Source organism: Lissotriton vulgaris, chromosome 3_1 (assembly GCF_964263255.1).
Source record: "Lissotriton vulgaris chromosome 3_1, aLisVul1.2, whole genome shotgun sequence".
NCBI classification, from domain to species: domain Eukaryota; kingdom Metazoa; phylum Chordata; class Amphibia; order Caudata; family Salamandridae; genus Lissotriton; species Lissotriton vulgaris.
This window is the reverse complement of record NC_141689.1, coordinates 1,855,709,494-1,855,729,433: the sequence shown is the minus strand read 5'-3', so window position 1 is coordinate 1,855,729,433 and position 19,940 is coordinate 1,855,709,494. Positions and strand designations below refer to the sequence as shown.

The 19,940-nt window shown below is 40.7% G+C and overlaps 1 protein-coding gene across 1 annotated transcript in view; it reads right to left on the bottom strand.

The window, feature by feature from the left end:
- The window catches only part of MND1 (meiotic nuclear divisions 1), a 403,567-nt gene that overhangs the window by 66,356 nt on the left and 317,271 nt on the right, over nucleotides 1–19,940 (bottom strand). The window contains exon 6 of the mRNA XM_086962315.1: nucleotides 12,736–12,850. Coding sequence (XP_086818441.1) covers nucleotides 12,736–12,850 — 115 coding nt within the window. The remainder of the gene's footprint in view (nucleotides 1–12,735; nucleotides 12,851–19,940) is intronic.

Sequence of the window (19,940 nt, the reverse complement as noted above, 5' to 3'; positions counted from 1 at the left end):
TGGCGGTGGTGTGGGCAGGGCTGCGAGCGTGGCCAGGCGAGGACTCCAAGTCCCAGGAGCGCCTGACCCTCGGCATCATCAGCAGCTGACCCGCTCTCCCTGCTGGCTCCTCCCCCGCCTCAGCGCGGCTAAAACCAGCGCGTCAGTTTCACTGTTGGTTTACTCACCTGTTGACTGTGTGGACTGAAGAGGGAGCTTTGGACTGCGAGCACGCTGGAGCTGCTCTTCCTTTAATCTCTTCACTCTACTCCTCGCGGAACCCGCTCCGCGGATCCCGCTTCGCCCCTGGTTCTCTTTGTCTGCGCTGCTGGAAGTGCGCTGTGCCTGCAAGGATTCTTCTCGGACTGAGCCTCTGTGGCGGTGGTGTGGGCAGGGCTGCGAGCGTGGCCAGGCGAGGACTCCAAGTCCCAGGAGCGCCTGACCCTCGGCATCATCAGCAGCTGACCCGCTCTCCCTGCTGGCTCCTCCCCCGCCTCAGCGCGGCTAAAACCAGCGCGTCAGTTTCACTGTTGGTTTACTCACCTGTTGACTGTGTGGACTGAAGAGGGAGCTTTGGACTGCGAGCACGCTGGAGCTGCTCTTCCTTTAATCTCTTCACTCTACTCCTCGCGGAACCCGCTCCGCGGGTCCCGCTTCGCCCCTGGTTCTCTTTGTCTGCGCTGCTGGAAGTGCGCTGTGCCTGCAAGGATTCTTCTCGGACTGAGCCTCTGTGGCGGTGGTGTGGGCAGGGCTGCGAGCGTGGCCAGGCGAGGACTCCAAGTCCCAGGAGCGCCTGACCCTCGGCATCATCAGCAGCTGACCCGCTCTCCCTGCTGGCTCCTCCCCCGCCTCCGCGCGGTTATAAATCTCCCTTGTGACACCGCATCGCGGGAGCGCGCCGGGAGAAGCCCGGGACAAGGGCGGGACCGTCTGAGGCCGTCAGAGGCTGAAGAAGGCTGGGCTGGGCCCCCTCCCTTTGATCTCTGATATTAAATCTGTGTGACATTGCCTCTATAGATTTGTATTGTATCTCAGGGTTTGGTTTCATATTTTTACAATTTGTATTATTTTATTTTTTCCCCTTCAAATTTTGTCTCATGACGGCTAAAAAACTGCGCTCTGGGCGCGTGATTGTAGGGAGATCTGGGTCTAAAACCAAATCTAACCCCCTTCGGAACAAAATTGCATCTTCCATGCAATTGAAAGGCCAATGTCAGCTTTTCAACTTATGGGACAAAGGGAAAGATAAATCCACTGATCTGCAGTCCCTGAGTGAAATTCCAGGTTCTAACGGCTCGGTGCCTGTTAATAGGGTTATTGATGTCTCCTCTAGTTTGAGTTTGGTTGCTAGTCAATCCTTGCCTATTTTAGCTAGCCCCGAAGTACTAAGGGGCTCGCCTTTGTCTTCTAGCAATGCACATTTGAAACAGAATGCTCCCCTTGAGTCTTCGGGTAGTATGCCCTCAAAATCTGACAGAATTGACCTCCCCCAAGTAGCTCTTATGGAAGACCCTAAAGTCTTAGTGAATACTGATCTTTTGTCAGCTGTGTCGGTTAAATCTCCTGTAATAGGAAATGATTTTACATTACCTGACATTGATTTAACAGCTCATAGGGTGCGGGTGGGACCCCTACAGGGGAACTCTAAAGGTATGCCTAATTTAGAGGAAGCAATAACCATTTCGAGTACCGGTCCTCTAAGTAGCACGCCATCTAATAAATTAGATTTTTCCCTTGCACAATTAAACTTTACATCTTGTTCAGGTCCAGTGTTGAACAATTTAGCTGAGGGTTCTCCAAATATCAATGGGAGGTTAATTTCCAATTCATTGTCCTCTTTGGAATCAATTCTTTCTTCGATTTTGAGCTTACTTGAAAAATTTGTGGGAGGTTCGGAGTGTATTTTTGACACTGTAACGCAAATTTTGCAAGTTCTCTTGCTAAGTAAAAATGAGTTAGTGTTAGATCTCCCCCTAACATCGACTTCTCTGTTGGTGCCTCCAAAAATAAGCGCTCCTACCGCTTCGGCAGTTTTGGATTCAGCTCAATCTCCTCCTTTGACAGAAGGTCAAAAGGCAAAGAATCCTGTAGTGCTCCCAGCTGTCCCCAATCCTTCCAAAGTGGTTTCGGCTGGCGCTAATTGTATAGCTCCCATCAGTGATAAGATAGAGATAATATCAACATCTCCACTCATTCTCAAAACTGAAAATCCCTCTCTCTTTCCGATATTCTCATTGCCGTCAAACAAAGAAGAGGAGATTCCTAAAGTAAATATTGGATTGATGGAAAAAGTGAGTCCCCTGAAACACAAAAAGATCAGAATGAAGAAGAGGAAACCCATTCGAAGATTTAGCAAAAAAAGACAGAGAAAACTTCTTTTTGATAAGAATGCAGAATCAATACTAGAAGATTCTCCTCATGTGGAGCAGTCTCCCACCCCTCATATAGAAGCTAGGATTGTTTCGCCCAAAGGGGACCCCCTATCTACTGGTCTAGGTCCCATAAATTTCACTAATCCTTTCCTTCCCAAGGTTTCCCAATCATCCGTTAATCCTTTTTCTTCATACTGTAATGCTATAGCAGGATCTTGCCAAGTTGGTTCTAAGGTTACTTCTCCTTCTGTCATTCCGTCCCTTACTTCTCTCAATCCTTCAGCAAGACCCTTTCAGGTTCCATCCTCAATGACAGTTATTCCCCCAAAAGAAAAAATAAATGTACATACTTTGTATCTTGATTTTTCTCCCTTATTTGAACAAGATTTAATTTTAAATAGATCTGCCCTACTGATCTGTTTTAAAGAGATCGAAAGTTTAAAATTAATTCAAACGTCCGATTTGGACGTTGTATTTCTCCTTAACTCCTTGGTGGGGAAATCTATAAGATCTACAAGGGTGAAATTCCATTCGAAAGTTGTATTAAATCTTGTTCTACAGTGGGCGGAGGAATTACAAGTTAGAGGGATAGATGTCATGCCATACTTTGGGGAAAAACGTACCCAAAGTATTCTTGCCAATTCTTCTCTGTCACTTCCCTTTAACATGGGTGTGCTGTCGTCGGATTGGTCTAATCTTAGATCAGAGGACTTAAAAATTTGTGTGGCTAGGAATGAAAGGCAAGTTTCATATAAAAACCCTCCCCTTAAGCAGACAGTGAAGGATGATCATTCCAAATGGAGTTGGTTACCTGGAGTTTTAGCGAGTAAATCTGCTCCCTGTTCCAAACTACATTCTAATTTTTAACAGAGAGCTGAAATTTATCTCATGGAACACTGCCGGTTTCAAAGATTATAAGGAGAAATTATGTTTCTTGCATTCTCAAAAGGCAGATATAATTTGTTTGCAAGAAACCTGGGTCGAAGGAAGATTAGCTTTGGAAAAAGATTACTTTGTTCTGGAAAATAGCGCAATCAGCACCAGAAGAGGCCATGCAAAGGGAGGATTAGCATGCTTGTTATCTAATAGATTGCAATGGAATTATTCACACTATCTCGATCCAGGGAAACTGTTTCAAGCAATAACCTTAAAAGATGTATTTGAGGATTGCCCTAATAGATCGTTGATTGTGATAAATATTTATATTCCCCCGAATTGCAGCTTTAATGCTGGTCTAAAAACTTTGTTCACTTTTTTAACTAAAGCGTTGGACATTTCCCCGGCTCCGCATGTGTTAATGTTTGGGGATTTGAATTGTAATATATCTAACTGTGGGTTGGAGTTATTTAGAAATATTCAAATGGAAGAGTCTCTGAATATACCTTCAGCCCAGTTTCCTTCCAAAATTAAAACTAACAAAAGAGGTAAACTTATTTTAGAAGGTCTACATAAGGTTGATTGCTTAATAGTAAATGGGAGGCTTCCGTCTGACACTCCGGCAGCTTATACGCATAAATCAAATAAGGGAAAATCTATTATTGATTTTATTATGATAGACTATGCTTGTTTTTACCTATTGAAGGATATGAAGGTCATTGAGTCTAATCTTAGTGACCATAATGCGTTGATGCTTTCAGTCTCCGTTAATCTCCAGAAAGTGGATCCGTGGAGTTTGGATACAGATTTTGTGAATTTTGATTCCAACTCAGGGAAATGTTTTTGGAACTCTTGTTCCTTTGAAAGTGTGGTGCCTCTTTTGTATTTTACTGTTGAGAATTTACCCCTCTGGGAAGGGAGAGAGTTGTTGAGTTTTATTAACTTTTTAGATTCTGTAACGTCTAGAGCGAAAAAGAAACCAGGTGTGAAACAATCCTTTGTAGTCCCTCATCCCCTACGGGCTATAAACAGAGAAATAAACAAAGTTATAAGGGGGCAATTTTTATTCTTCACCCAAGAAGCTAAGACTAAGTTGTTTATCTTAAAAAGAAGGAGAGTCAGGCTTAAGGCCCGTTTAAAACGCTCCAAGGAAGATGCCCTCTGGATACAACTGAGGGAAGCTTCTTATAATGGCCAAGCCAAGACATTCTGGTCCTTAATTGGCAAAGGTTGTGGTACCAGAGCCAGTCCCACCCCTATTGCCATTGAGGAACAGGTGTGGGTTCATTATATCGAGAAGTTGTACAGTAACAATAATTCTCAAGTTTACAATGCTGAATTTAATAATGTCTTACGTATATTTGACTGTCCAACGGAAAAGGAAATTGAATTTGCCATTAAGAATATGCGCTCCTCTGGTGCGATGGGTCCTGATAAAATCCCAATTTCAGTATTAAAACACCAGAGTGAACTTTGGAGCAAAATTCTCTTTCCAGTGTTTAAATTTTGTTTTTCCAGTGGAACAGTCCCCCCTTCCTGGAAAGGAAGTATTATTGTTCCTTTATATAAAAAAGGGGCAAGAGATCTACCACAAAATTACCGTCAAATTGCTTTACTTGATGCCATTGGTAAGGTTTTCGCAAAATGTGTTCTTACTTTAATGAACCAATGGGTATCTGAATATAAAATCCTCCCCATGGAACAAACAGGTTTCAGACAAAATCATGGAACCCTAGATAACTTGACGGCATTGCAAGTTATCACAGAAAAATATGTGAAAGTCCGTGGTGGTCAGGTATATGGCGCCTTTATTGACTTCTCCACCGCCTTTGATAAAGTAGACAGAATCTTGCTGTGGAGAAAGTTATTTGATTTAGGTATGCCCCCTTTCCTTATTAAGTTAATTTGCGCCCTTTATTCAGACACCTGGTGTAGAGTTTTACTTGGAGGTGAACGTGGTGTATCTAAAATAATTTCTACTTTTAATGGGTTGAAGCAAGGTTGCCTTTTGGCTCCTTTGCTATTCTCCCTATATACAGTTGACTTACCCGTCACCCTCTCTGCTTGCGCCGGTATCGCCCCGTCTTTGGGCGGAGTTCCAATTGCATGCCTTATGTATGCAGATGACATCTTGATTTTGGATCTCACCCCAAAGGGCCTGAACAATCGGTTGCAAGCACTCTCTGAATATGCTGAAAATCATTTCCTATCGATAAACACGGCAAAAAGTAAAGTGATTTGCTTTTCTGGTAGAAAGAAGCCCAAATGCCTTAACTTTCCTTGGGTTGTGGGGGAAAAAAAATTGGAAAGTGTGAAATCATACACCTTCCTGGGTAAAATTGTCACTTATAATTTAAGTGACAAATTACATATTGACAATAACTCACGGAAGGCTATTTCACAGGGAAAGAGTTTAGTTTCCCTGTATAAAGCCACAGGTAGAAGGCATTTTTCTATTCTTCTAGATGTTTTTAGAGTGAAAGTTCCTGCCTCCCTGTTATATGGAACAGAGTTAATTGATCTAAAAAAGTGGAGTTTTTTAAACTCAGCGGAAGGGAAAATTTTACGTAGTTTAATATCTGTAGGTACAGCAAACTCGACTGCTTCCTTGAGACAGGAACTGGGTTTACGTAGCAGCTGGGTTCAAGGTCTGGCAAGTATCATACGTTGGGTAGTAGCCTTATCTAAAAGTGAGCCTAACACCTTAAGAGATCTTATAAAAAATGAATTATTAGGATCTTTTAATGATTTCTCCTTGATTGTAAAAAACTTCAGATTTGCTGTGCTACAATTGAAATTGGATGAGGAGACTCTATTTTCATTATCCTCTTATCAATTAAAAACCATTCTGAAGTCAGCCTCTTGGGAACTGGGGTTTTGTCAGGATAGAGATTTCTGTTTAGCGAAAAAAGGTTGTACGCCTGTTATTGAGTCTTATATCTTGCGGAAAGCTCAACCTTATATGTACTGGAACATCTCCCATGGCGTTAGACGCCTTGTGTACTTATTAAGACAAAATTTGCTTCCGTTGAAAGTTCTACATGCCAGCTGGTATGGCCATTCGGCACGCTGTGATCTTTGTCAATTGTATGATCAGGACTTAGATCACGTTATGTTTGTTTGTCCTGCCCTGATGTCTTGCAGGCGTAGATGGTTAAGACCAATTTGCTTACAACTCAACATTTTAACTGCTTCTTTATTTAAGGCGGCCTTGATTAACCCTCCTAATGAAATGTTTTCTTTTAAACTGTACAACTTTTTTAAATGTTTTTTGGACCTGTACTAGGATGTTTCTTCTAACGGTGATGGAATAATATCTTATGTATTTCTTGTTTTGTATGTATATTTTTGTTTTATGTGGACCTCATAAAGAGTTCCTTATCATAATAAATAAACTTGAAACTTGATTGGAAGAAGATTCACGAGAAGATGCGAGTCGCCTTGGATGTGGAGATATGCCCGGAGGTGTATACTGAATGTGTGTGAACCCACAGACTTGAACCTGTATGGGAAGCAATGGGTGACACTGGCATGTATGGTAGCAAAGAGAAATATTGCTCAATTGTGGGGGGCCAGCCAGCCACCCCGGGTAGCCAAATGGGTGGAGGACCTGGATTGGTGAATGTTAAGGGAGAAGTCAGTGTATGTGGCCAGGGCTTGTCCTGCAAAATGGGGAAAGGTGTGGGGAGCCTGGAAGAGTTATCGAGGAGAGATGTGTGTGCCTCCGGCGAGACGAGTAGAGGTGGAAGCGCCAGAATCTCTGTGATCCATATTCATATATTTGCTTTATAATTCTGTTAAATGATATTGTATTCTTGACCAAGATGTGACTGTTAACTCACCCGATGTCCTTTCATTTTCTTTGCTATTTTGTTAATAAAAAGATAAACAAAAAAAAACTATTGTTCAGCAATCGCAGTAGTGTAGGCCCTATACCATAAGTTTACTAATCATAAGCCACTGGGAATTTTGAAGTATGGACATTACCGAAGAAGGTCGTTTTCTAAGGTTTTCAAAATAAATAAAACTCAGTGTTACTTGCTCATTTTTCCAATCTGGCTCCAAAATCCCCTACTATATTACTATTTGAATGAGGATGAATACACACTCAGAAACCAATCAAACCTTTGCAATGATCTAAAGGGATTTGTAAAACCTACGTGGACCCAGAAAAAATGGCATGGCTGAGACTGGCATGTTGTGGTTTTGTGATACCAATACCTGATACAGTGAAAGTTGAACCTTGACAAAGTACTTCAAATAAAAATGCAACTCTACATTTCTGACTTTTTACCTCCCCTTTACATACACCTTCTTTTAAAACTACGCATTACAGTAGGTTTTCCTTTGAAACTCAGTGTTTTAAAAATGTATGGGATACCATTACCAAGATTCACTGAATGGAAGACAACCTCAGGTTCTGGAGGGAGCTGCCCACTCTGCTGTGTGCTCCTGCCCAGCTAGCAACTTTTCTTTCAATCTAGAATCCCTGCTTGCACGTGCATGAGAAGGGGAAAAGTAAATAAATACATTTTTGTGTCCTGGGGAATGAGGGCCACAGGGCCATTATATCCGCCACATTTCCCCCTCCTGAGTTTAATAAATATATACAAAATTATATATAGCGCTGATCCCCAGAAACCTTGCCCACCTGGGGAGATTTTAATTTTAAAAAGGGCAGGCCGCCCTCTTAAAAAAAATATATACAATTGTGGTCCAGCTGGGGTACTGTTGGACCATTAAATATTTTTTAAAAATCATTTTGGCATCGGTGAGGGGGTCCCACTGGGACATTCCCCAAAAGGGTTAGAGGGGTCAGGGTATCCCTACCTTGGCCTGTGGATAATTCCTGCGCCAAATCCCCGTCACCACACAGGGCCTTTGGCCGCGAACATGTGGGGTTAGACACAGGTTTTTTTTTTTTACAACCAGGCCCTGCATCCAATTCAAGCAGGCACCCAACCCCTTTTTGAAATATATAAATATAAAAGGCAGTCCTATTGGCCTTATAAGGAGGTGGGCATATCAACACATATAAAGCAGACATTGACTTTTTCAGAAAGTCACCAATAATTATAACACAACATATTTTATAAATACACGCAGTGCACTGTTTAATAATACTTATTGTCATAAAATGTTTAAGTAAAACGTTTCTTTTAAAAGGAATAAGCATAGATATGTCTGATTATGTTTTAAACTTTTTTAGGCTAAAAAAAAATTAAGTTATAGAACCAACCACAAGGGGTCTTTGCACCCCAGCTGAACAGAATACAGATCTAGCTTGAAGTGTTTAAAAATATTATGGTAACTTTTCCTGGCGTCATCAATGACCCCGGAGACTTACTGTGTTTTTTTATGTAGTTGGGGGGGATGCTGTGCTACCTGCAGCCCTCAACAACATTAAAATAAAATTCATTGTGGTGACCCTACTAGGGGCAGCACCAGGATCAAAAAATATAATTGAAAAGACCTCACAGGGCATTATAGACAGGGCCACGGGAATTATGCAGCAGGCGAGCACCAAATTATGCAGTAGGGTTGACTATAGTATGCGACAAGAAAAGCCAAATTAGGTTACATCTTTTTTGATAGCATTCATTATTTTGTAATTTTTACACATTGTAATACTGTCTGGGCAAAGATTTCACGTTATTAGTATCAGTTTAACAACTAAACACAGAAATAAACAAATGAAAGCTGACAAGCTAACTGTTGCGGAGATTAGTTCACTGTGTGCGAACACGTTGCCGCATTTTTAGTAACCTTTGATATGTTTGAGCTAGAAATATGTTTTTTTTGTTAAAATCAGTTAATTATGCAGCAGATGATGATGGATTATGTAGCAAATCCATAACAATGCGAATAAAGCAGTGGCTGCAGAATTGCATAATTACAGTTGCCCTGATTATTGGGCGCTTCATACCTGGAGCAGTGATTAATACATTAGGCATTTTTTTGTATTTTTTTTTTAGGTGTCCCGTTTCCACCCGGGACACACACACACTTTGTACACATTGGGCCCAAGGGGGGAGCTCCATGATCCCCGGCCGGCTGCTCAGCCAACACCCATTAAGGGTGGCAGTGGGAACCAACCAATTTTTTCGTGGGTGGCCCGGTGCAACTCAGAGCATCCACACCTTTCAGGGTGTGATGAAGCTGGTTCTGTTGCTTTGCTCCTGCCCCACATTTTTCTCTGCTCCCGTTGGGCAATAGCAAATCTGTGTTCTCTGCCTGGAAGAGAGCTGGCAGGGAATTAGATTTGCATTCCTTGCCCATACTCTCCCGGGTAGGATACAGCCCAGTGTCCCTGGGGATTGGGTCCCTACACACTGTCATCTGGCCCCAGGGGATAGGGTCACCGGCGCCATTGGATGGCTCGGGAAGGGAGGCCTCATGCCTCCCAACCTCAATGCTTTGGCCCTGAAGGATGGCATTTACGGAGCTATGTTATGGCTCGGGGCACATGCCCCTCCCAATTAAAAAATGTACTTCCGTCCCGGGGTATGGGTCTCCAGGAACATATTATGGCTTGGGAGGGTTGTCACATAGCCGCCTTCCAATATAACTCAAATCGACCCCAGAGGATGGGAAGCCCGGGAACTTACATTTGCTCAGGATATGGGGTGGGGGCTGCATACCCCCTCCTCCATTACAATTAATGTGGCCCTGAAGGATGGCGGTCCCCAGGGCATTAAAATGGCTAGGGGGGTATATGCCCGCCTCCCCAAAATGATTTCTTGCACCGAGCCCCCCCCCCCCCCCCCCAAAAAAAAATTGTATTTGGCCAGCCTCCCATCAAGCCCAGGGAAGCAGGGTATCCCTACCCTGCCCCCTCCCCCTCATATGTTTTAGTATTCTTTTGGCAGTATAGGGGAGGAGTTTAGCAAAAAATCCTTGTTGATGTTGTGGCAGCCAATCATATGTTACCTTTCGATCTATTGGGTCCATAGATGCTCTGTGTCTCTATGTACCTCCATGTACTTGGATCTGTGTGTCTGTTACTTTTCTCCTAAAAAAGCATATCCAATGCACTACCCTATTTCTCATCCTGCACTTCTATCAATATCTTTAATCTGCATATACTTACCTCCTTTATGCATCTATATACTTTCAATGTACTTATGGATCTATATGTTTATCACTTTCTTCTAATTTAGCATTTCCAATGCATTACCCTATTTCTCAGCCTATACTTCTCTCAATATATTTTCTAGCCCTAATTTCTGAGCCATTTCAAACTTCTTTCTACTACTCTTTCCAATTCACTACAATATTTCTTATCCTATACATCTATCATTATATCCTCTACACCCACTCTCTCATTTATCACACACCCCATACCACTACTATGTTCCTCAAAATAACCCTTTCTTGACTCTCTCCTAATATACCCCTTCTTGCATCATCTGACACTTCCCTCTGACGCTTCCTCTCCAAAACCCCTTTTTACTCATCCAAAATCCTTCACTCTATCCTGCCACTATCCTTTTCAATCAAAATAACAGACTAACATGTTCACTTCTCTAATTCCATATTCCACTATACTAATTCACCACTAACCCTTATGGGTTCCAGAGTAGCGTGCCACTCGCCAACAAATCGTTTCAACACCTCATCAGGGTTACAAGCGCTATATAAATGCAAACCTCTTTTTCCCTCCCCAACCCTTCTCAGTCCAAATAACTGACTAACAAATCCACCACTCAAATTACTTCATATTTCACTAAACTAATTTTCAACATTAATCCTTTAAGGGTTCCGGAGTAGCCTGCTTTTCGCCAGAAAAGTGCTTCAACACCCCATTGGGGGTAGCAGGCGCTGTATGAATGCAAACCTTTCTTTCCCTTCGATCTCTCCGCTATCCTTCTCACTCCAAATAACTTAATTTCATATTTCACCATACTAATTCACCACTAATCCTTTATGGGTTTCCAGAGTAGCGTGCTACTTGCCAAAAAAAGTGATTCAACACCCCATCAGGGGTTAGAAGCGCTATATAAATACAAACCTTCTTTCCTCTGCTATCCTTCTGCTATCCTTCCGAATCCAAATAACTGACTAACATATCCACCACTTAAAATGTACTTGCATGTTTCACTATACTAATTCAACACTAATCCACTATGAGTCCAGGAGTAGCGTGCTACTCGCCGAAAAAACTTTTTGACGCCTCATCAGGGGTAGTAAGCGCTATACAAATGCAATTACAATACAATATATACATACATTTTAAGCCTTCATTTCTCATAAACTACTGAACGTTATTATACCAAATCACAAAAACGTTGCTTTCTGGATCAAGGTCTAGCTTTCTACCAAATTTGGTGTAATTCCATTCAGCAGTTTTTGCGGTATCGCTGTTCAATTTTCCCTTGCAAAACTGCATGAGGAAAGTGTGTTTTGGGACCCCTCGCACTACCCGTTTTTCTCTGCCCCACGCTTAACATATTACCCCGAAATTTTCCAGTAAGAAGCTGAGGTGAATGAGACTGTTTTTCCTGAAAGTTTTGTGAAGATTTGTCAAACACCACCCAAGTTAATATCAAAACAAAAAATCCATTTCCTATGGAAATGTTGTCCTAACTATAAGTACACAGTAGCACATAAATGTGTCTTATCCTGATATAACTGCGTTCACACTATTTACCAACATGGGTAGTGCACAAACCCAAATTTACTTGAATGCCCCAATGCCAATTTCTGCTTATACTAAGCTACGTCTCTTAAAAAATCCTTTTCCGATACTGCCGAAATTGTGAATATATGGAAACAGAGGATTTGTCAAGCAAACTTTGTGAGCCACCACAAAGGGTTGCCTTTTCGTGAAGACCCCTCCCCAGGGAAGTTTTCAGCACAGAAACTGTGACGAGGGAAAAACGTAATTAAAATACCTCACATGAGGAAAACAACATATCGCACTAAAGTTGCGCAGGCGTTAAGAGGGCTCCATTAACGGAAGGGGGGCGCCCAACGTCAACATAGTGATAAAGACAATACATGCTTCTGTTTGTATACGACGTAAATACGTGGCTTCACTGGCTTGTCGAGATACACCTGTGCCAGTGAAGTGTAAAGCAGACGGCTTTCAGTATTTTCAATCCCAGCCCCCAGCCAGCAGTGAAAGCGAAGCCGATGAGCGGAAACCAATTATACCTCTCATTCATCCTATGTTTAGCCGCGCAGCTAATTACAGGATTTAGTCCCTACTGGAAAGCTGCAGAGCCTTTTGAGTATCAATCAATTATCCGGAGGAGGATGCTTATGGACTCAAAGCCTTTCTATTTGTACGGATTGTCAGCCATTGTTAAACCCATCGCGTGCTGGTGAACTTGGCGCTGCGTCAGAGGTGTCTGAAAAAGAGAACAGTGCATGGCGGGTGGAAACCACAAGTGATCTGACGAGACGTTAATGCCTCTCTTGTTTATCTGTATATCGCGTTTAAGGCTCGCTGAAAAACTGTTACACAAACATGCAATAACATTCGATTGAACTAGCTAGAACTTACGTATTTCTTCAACCACATCTGGGTCACACTCTTTGTATTTTTCCACTTCTGCCTGCAGCTGTTCTTTTTGCTGTCGGAGCGCTGCAAGTTCTTTCACGAGCGCTGCACGTTCTTCCTGTAACACGATTGCATAAGCAATGAGTTTAACACGCGAAATGGGCATTTTGTACATACAATTGCATTTACGTCATCCTATAGGTAGCCTAAGACACACTGGGTGGTGTCAGAATACAGAGTAGTTTATTTACAGATGGCAAATCGTTATTAAGTCACTTAAGCTCTTGGTTTGTCAAGTAGGGAAGTATAAATGAGACATTTAGCTTCTTAAAGGGTACTATCACATGATTCTCCGGAGTAGCCAGAGGCAGGCATTACATTTTAGCACTATATCATGGGTGCAAGCTATTCTTACCACCGTTTCTGTGATGCATCGTTGCTCAACTAGATGCCAAAACAGATATCATTGATTTCTGGTAAGCCCACGCACCAAAGCTCAGCGGACCTGCCTACCACATAATGTTCAGAAATCTCTAGACAATTTAACTCTTCAGACTAGCCTACCACTGACATTGCCTGCGAACGTGCTGTGGACAACTGGATATGGGAATTGACACACCAGACTGGGTGCTAATGTCCCCTTTCAACAACTAAACAGATTGGGAGTAAGAAATATAGTGCCCATCTTCAAAATAAGCCAACTGGGATCACTTTTTAAATAAAGTGGTCCATTGAAATGTATTAACTTAAGCGGGCCACCGGAAGTCTTAATATACTACTGGAATCTTATTAGTTGCGGACCGCAGAGATAAGAACGGTGGGGCGATGCAGAAGTCGCGGAGATACTCCTTTGGGAGGTGATCCTAGCGCGGTATAAACATGCAAATAAATAAATAAATAAATAAAAGTCGACGGGATAGGTAAAAAAAAAAAAAAAAAAATAATACAACCACATACCTTGCGCTTGCTGCATAGCCGCCTCGTCTCACCCCACCCCACAACCGTACCTCTCTTACCTGTGCTGGCCGTGCCTGAATCTTATGAGGAATGAATGAAGCAGGCAGGTATGACTGAACTTAGCCTTTCATTGCAGCATCTCAAACTATGGGTGGCTATTAACTGAAGTAAAACAATACCTTGTTTATTCACCCATGGAATGTTTGTGAGTGGTGAGTGTGAAATCACAAGCTGCATAATACACTAAATGTATTTTTTGTAATAGCACTTATCTGCTAAATGGAAGACTAAAACAAATCTCCTTAAAACTGTAGTTACAGCGAACCTTAAAATATGAGTTGACATTGCGTTAGGTAACAAGCATTGGCAAAGACAATTGGTCTAGCCTTTAACATAGCTACAGTACCTCAAATAACTACTAGATGTCCTTCTGGAGTCAGAAGCAACAGCCTGAAGTCTTTAACATGGCTGGCGTCCTTCAAAACTTTGCTAGAAGTCCCTCTCAAGACAGAAGCAACTGCTTAAAAGTCTGTCTCATGGCTACAATTACTCAAGAGTCACTAAATGCCCCTTGAGTCAGATGCAATTGCTTCAAATGTCCTTAACAAAGTTGAGGCTTGTGGTTTCAACATAAAAATGTACATATACACTTATGCTACTCTTATAAATTGTGCTAGTTTTGTATAGCATAAGAAAATATGTAAATTTCAGAATATGCTGATGAATCAATATCGCAACTCTCAATAAATGTCTTGTTTACTATGGAAGACTAGTAAAGACAATCTAGTATGTATAGATACGAGCAGTCACTGGTTGTGAAGTCAAGCGTTTTCAAACATATTATTGGGAAATTATATATATATATATATATATCCAAACACACAAAAAGCGGCGTGCTCTTGCCTCTTTTTTTCGGCGGGCGCTCAGCAGGGTTGCCGACCCATAAACTTTCAGTCATCTCCTGGTTGTAAATCCTTCACAAAAACCAGGAGTCGAGGCCCCAATAGTGCGCAGAAAAGGTTTATTGGCACAAAGAAAAAATACCCTACGCGTTTCGAGGTCAGCCGACCTCTTGCTCACGGGTGGAGTTATCATCCATTGCCATTCCTTTTAAAGTGATAGTGGCATATTTTGCAAACGTACACGTGATCAAACAACATACTTTGAGCGTTACATTGTTACTTATTCAAAACCTGGTGTTATTCAATAAAGTTGCAGTTTTCAACGAAGCGGATTTCACATAACCATAGGTTATAGACCATATATAGTTAGGGATTAGCATTTACAAAACCTTATTTTACTCGCACAAAACCATTGAAATTCGCATATATAGTTAGTTGCACTAACTATATATCGCGCACCCGCAATCCACTGCTGATGATGTCACATATTACAGCATTCATGACATGGTCAGTGACATCACTGATGACATCTCAAATGACATCACTGATGACATCATTCATGTGATAATATGATGAACCTCTTCAGACTCTAATATAACCTTGGATACACTCAGTGTAAACAGACACTCACAGACTGTCACTCATCCATGGAGTTACTCACACACCTAGTCAGTCATGCAAAGAATCAATCACACCTCCATTTCCTCAACTATACAGTTATACACACCTTACTTATTCAAACATATACTAACACATATGTACTCTCTTATACAATCCCTGATACAAGTTCACAATGATCCATACAGCCACTCACACATTCACTGGCTCTTATGCACAGTTATTTATATATGTCAACTCTCACATGTACTGTGTTTTACATATGTACTTACTTTGACATGTAGCACTGAGATATCCATTCACTCACCAATACACTCATGCACACAGTCAACTGTCCATACAGCTGTTTCCACCTGAACTTTTGAACCCATACATCTAGTGAATCAACTGCTCACACATCTATGCACAGAGTCATACACCTCCCAGCCACCCACACACATACTCAGTCTCCCATACAAATACTTGGGCAACCAATCAATAACCCATATAATTACTCATATGGCTACTGATTTAAACATGCAGCAGTTTACAGAACAACAGACATAATGATGCACAAATTAAGACAGTTTAGTCACTAACCCATGCACTCAGTGAGACACATTTAATCATTCTCTCATACAGTCAGTCATGCACCTACTAAATCCTTCATCCAGACACTTATATATCCACTCATTCTTCAATATGTAAGACATAATTTAACTTTACAGAAACATACAGTCACTGGATGATGTCATCAGTGATGTCATCAGTGATGTCATTTGAGATGTCATCAGTGATGTCATCAGTGATGTCACTGACCATGTCATGAATGATGTAATATGTGACATCATCAGCAGTGGATTGCGGGTGCACGATATATAGTTAGTGCAACTAACTATATATGCGAATTTCAATGGTTTTGTGCGAGTAAAATAAGGTTTTGTAAATGCTAATCCCTAACTATATATGGTCTATAACCTATGGTTTTTTCAGTGAATTTCAATGGTTTTTTAATAGCAAATATCAAAAGATGTAAAATGTATTCTTTTTTTTTTCTTCACCAAAGTACGCTCCCCGGTTAGCTTACCGGTGCGCGTACCGAGCGCTCCCCCCGCGAAAATTAAAAATCTTTTTTTTCTTAATTTTTGCACGTATCAGCATCCTAATCCTCCCTCCGAAAACCTAGAGGGTCACAAAGTGTCTACCGTGCCCCCTTCTACCCACTCCGTACATTGTTTGTCCTCCATCTTATGTCTCAATTCTACCAATACACAAAATTGAGGACTCCCGTAACGCTGCCGGTTCGCGTACCGGGGAGCGCACCGGTAAGCGCTCGATAAAAAAAGGTGGGAAAGTAATTTACAGAAAAACCACTACAGATACTTTCATCAAATATAGAATAGCCCCTACTACATAGCAGTCCCTACCATTTCCCCAAATTTGATGGAATTTCATTGTGAAAATTATGCTGTAAGCCTGATTAAATATCCTGAGGTAAATTACCTAACCAAAACACTTATGAAGTGTTAGAATTGACAACCAAACAAAATGCTACTTTCAATATCTTCTATTATTTCATGACATTTGATTGGTTATGTACCTGAATATATATAAAGAAAGTGAGAGAAACACAGCCATTTTGACTACTACTTCTTGAAGTACATATCAAGTACATTTCAACTGATAACTTGAAGTTCTATTTGAAAGGTAAGATGTTATTTTAAAAACTGAAGTATGTTCTGTACTGTAAGCTAATTAGGAAAACATTTTCTGATAGTTATATACTATCCCTCTGTAATACTTATAGAATAAAATAGACTTCTCTGTTTTAGTTATGGATGGAGTTAGACTTGTCTTGTATAATTAAGAATTGACTTAGAGTTTATTTCATACATTTTTTCATATTTCTACTTCCAGTTTGATACCATACACTGCCCAACGAAAAAATCACTGTTTAAAAAACCAAACTACCTGTCTGTACTTAAACCCAACAGTGCCCTATCTGTACTGATATATTTTTTTTAAATTCATTTTACAGCATACAAAATGGAAGGAGAGCAGAAAAATAACATGGAAATTGCAGAATGCAACCAAGACAAAGAAAATGATTCAGAATTCTTTGATCAATCAATGGACATAGAACTTCTGCAATGTGTTGAAGCTGTGGATTTGTTAATTGAAAATGAGTCAAAATCTGACCAAGAATTATTAGAAGTTCTTTTTAATTTTGAAAATAAATCTGAATAATAAATTTATATATAATAATTCAAAAATTGTTTGAGACATTCATTTTTATATGTATTTTTTAAACTAGTAGCAAATTGATTTTAATGTAAAATCAGACTTTAAATATACTGTGCAACTTTAAGTTTGCTCATAGTTACTTCCTTTCTTCCACTATATCATCTCCAATGTGTATTTAACATCTCTTTATCATCTCCTGCCTCCATGGTGTTTCTGCTTTCCTGACAGACTACGCTATGAATTCCATATACCTCAATAACTTCTGAAACAACCTGCAAGATATCTACAAAGGAAACAATGTATTTTTATTTTTAGACTCTGCATTGGTACCTACATGTTGGTACTTAAATAAAATAAATAAAAAAAAAACAAAAATAACAATCAATAAACATACAATATTTGAACATTCTTTCATCCTATTTTCCCAATATTACGCTTCCCGGACTGCTTCCTGGTGCGCGTACCAAGCGCTCCTCCCGCAAAAAAAACGATATAAAAATTATTATTTTTTAACCCCGCAAGGCCCTTTTAAAGCCCCCTCATCAAACCTAGGGGGTCAGGGAGGATGTACTCTGCCCCCTTATGCTCATTTCCCACTTTGTTTTTCACACCTCTTGTGTCTCGATCCTACCGAGACACAAGATGGCGGCCGCTCTTGACTGTTTAGAATGTTTAAAGACACCGGAAAGCCAATCAGCTTCGCTTCTCGAAGTTCCGTTACGCGTCAGGTACACGAACCGGAGCGCTAACCGGAGCGCTGTCACAGATATATCTGTTTTTTAAAACGTTAATTTCTCAAAATCCACTGGAGCACATATATTGAGACATAGCAAAGGCACGTCGGGCAAACCATATCTACAATTTTGCCAAGTTTCGTGTAAATCCATTCAGCCGTTCGAGCTAAAAGTGAGTCCAACCGCCCTATGGAAAACAATGTTAAAAACGCGTTTTGGGACCCCCCTTTTTTCTCGGCCCCCCCTTGACGAAACCCCCCCAAATTTTCAAGGGCTGCTCAGAAACAAAATGTGCCATTTTCCTGAAAATTTCAGCCAATTCCGCCCACAAACGCCAAAGTTATTCGACATAGAATTTTCAAAAATCCCATAGGAAAAAAATCCTAACTATATATACCTACTGGCGACCGCCAGTAGGTAATATATATATATATATATATATATATATATATATATATGTATGGTTCCTTTTGAGCCAGATGCACATTTTTCAAAATTATTTCACACTGCTTCAGTTCCTCAAGGCATTTCTAGATGTCCCCTTCAAGTCAGATGCAAAGGCACTGAAATTCTTTCATGTTCCTGCAGTTCCAAAGTCTTTACTAAGGTATTACTCAAGTCAGATGCAACTGCTTTAAATAACCATTACCAAGCAAAGGGGGTGTGGTTTAAACATACACATTTGCATACACACTTTTGCTATTTAAATGCTATGTGCTTGCTTTTCTAGGATAACTTAATTTGCCAAAGATGGTTTATAATAATGAGTAACAATTACAGATGTCAATAAACCTCTTTCTTTTTTTGCAAAGTAAGTGATGACACACTACTATAGCCCTCATGATTGGCCGGTTATTTTCCAATCCCTGTGTAAACTACTGTTTGCACATGATCCGGAATTATGAGCTATGTGGTAGTTACCACAAGCCTCACAATCTGCAAGTAAAGTTTGGCAGGTAAAGCCTGAATAATTTTGCTGGGGAAAAATGCTCAAGAAATATCTGTACATTCCAAGTTAACGTGCCCTCGACACGAAAAGCTTTATATCTCCCACTGAAATTTGAGATTAGGCACTTGAAACATGAGGTGGGCACCTGATCCGTGAGAGTGTTTGGCATATGTTTCACGAATTCCTCACATGTACATTTTCAGCATCATGCAAGGTGTTTTGAATACAATTTATTTGTAGGCCAGGAGATATTGCATGTGTATTTAATGGGGTGTGACATATTCACATTTATTTAGACACGAGCTCCAGAAATTTCCGAAGTCCATGCAAGACTGTATGTCAAAGGGAGAAAAACAGGAATAGCCGAAGTTTTCGACGTGAAACCCGAAGGTGATAAAATAAGACTCAAAAGAAAGCTGCTGGTCAAAAGTAAGGTTACACTCTACGATCCCTAAGTTTCAGTCTGCATCGGACAGTGGAGGACCCACAGTAAAGACCACAAGGTAATGTAATTCCCAACTCATTACTTCTGGATGGATTACACTTAGGAACGCTTTTTCCTTCCATTGACAGGTCGCTTCTAAGGCTTGTGACAGGTAACAAGGGAGTTAATTACTCTTAAAGTTTCTGTAGATTTAACAATGTGTGCTCATCATTTAAATACATATACCAGACCCCCATGATATAGTGGCAAGGATTAGCAAATTTAGCGGCACAAATATGGAAATTTAGCCCCACAAATATGTCAATTTAGAGGCATTTTTGCGGCACTTTCTTTTACTCATATTCATTCATTCTCAGCCTTAAATCAATGAAAACTGTTTT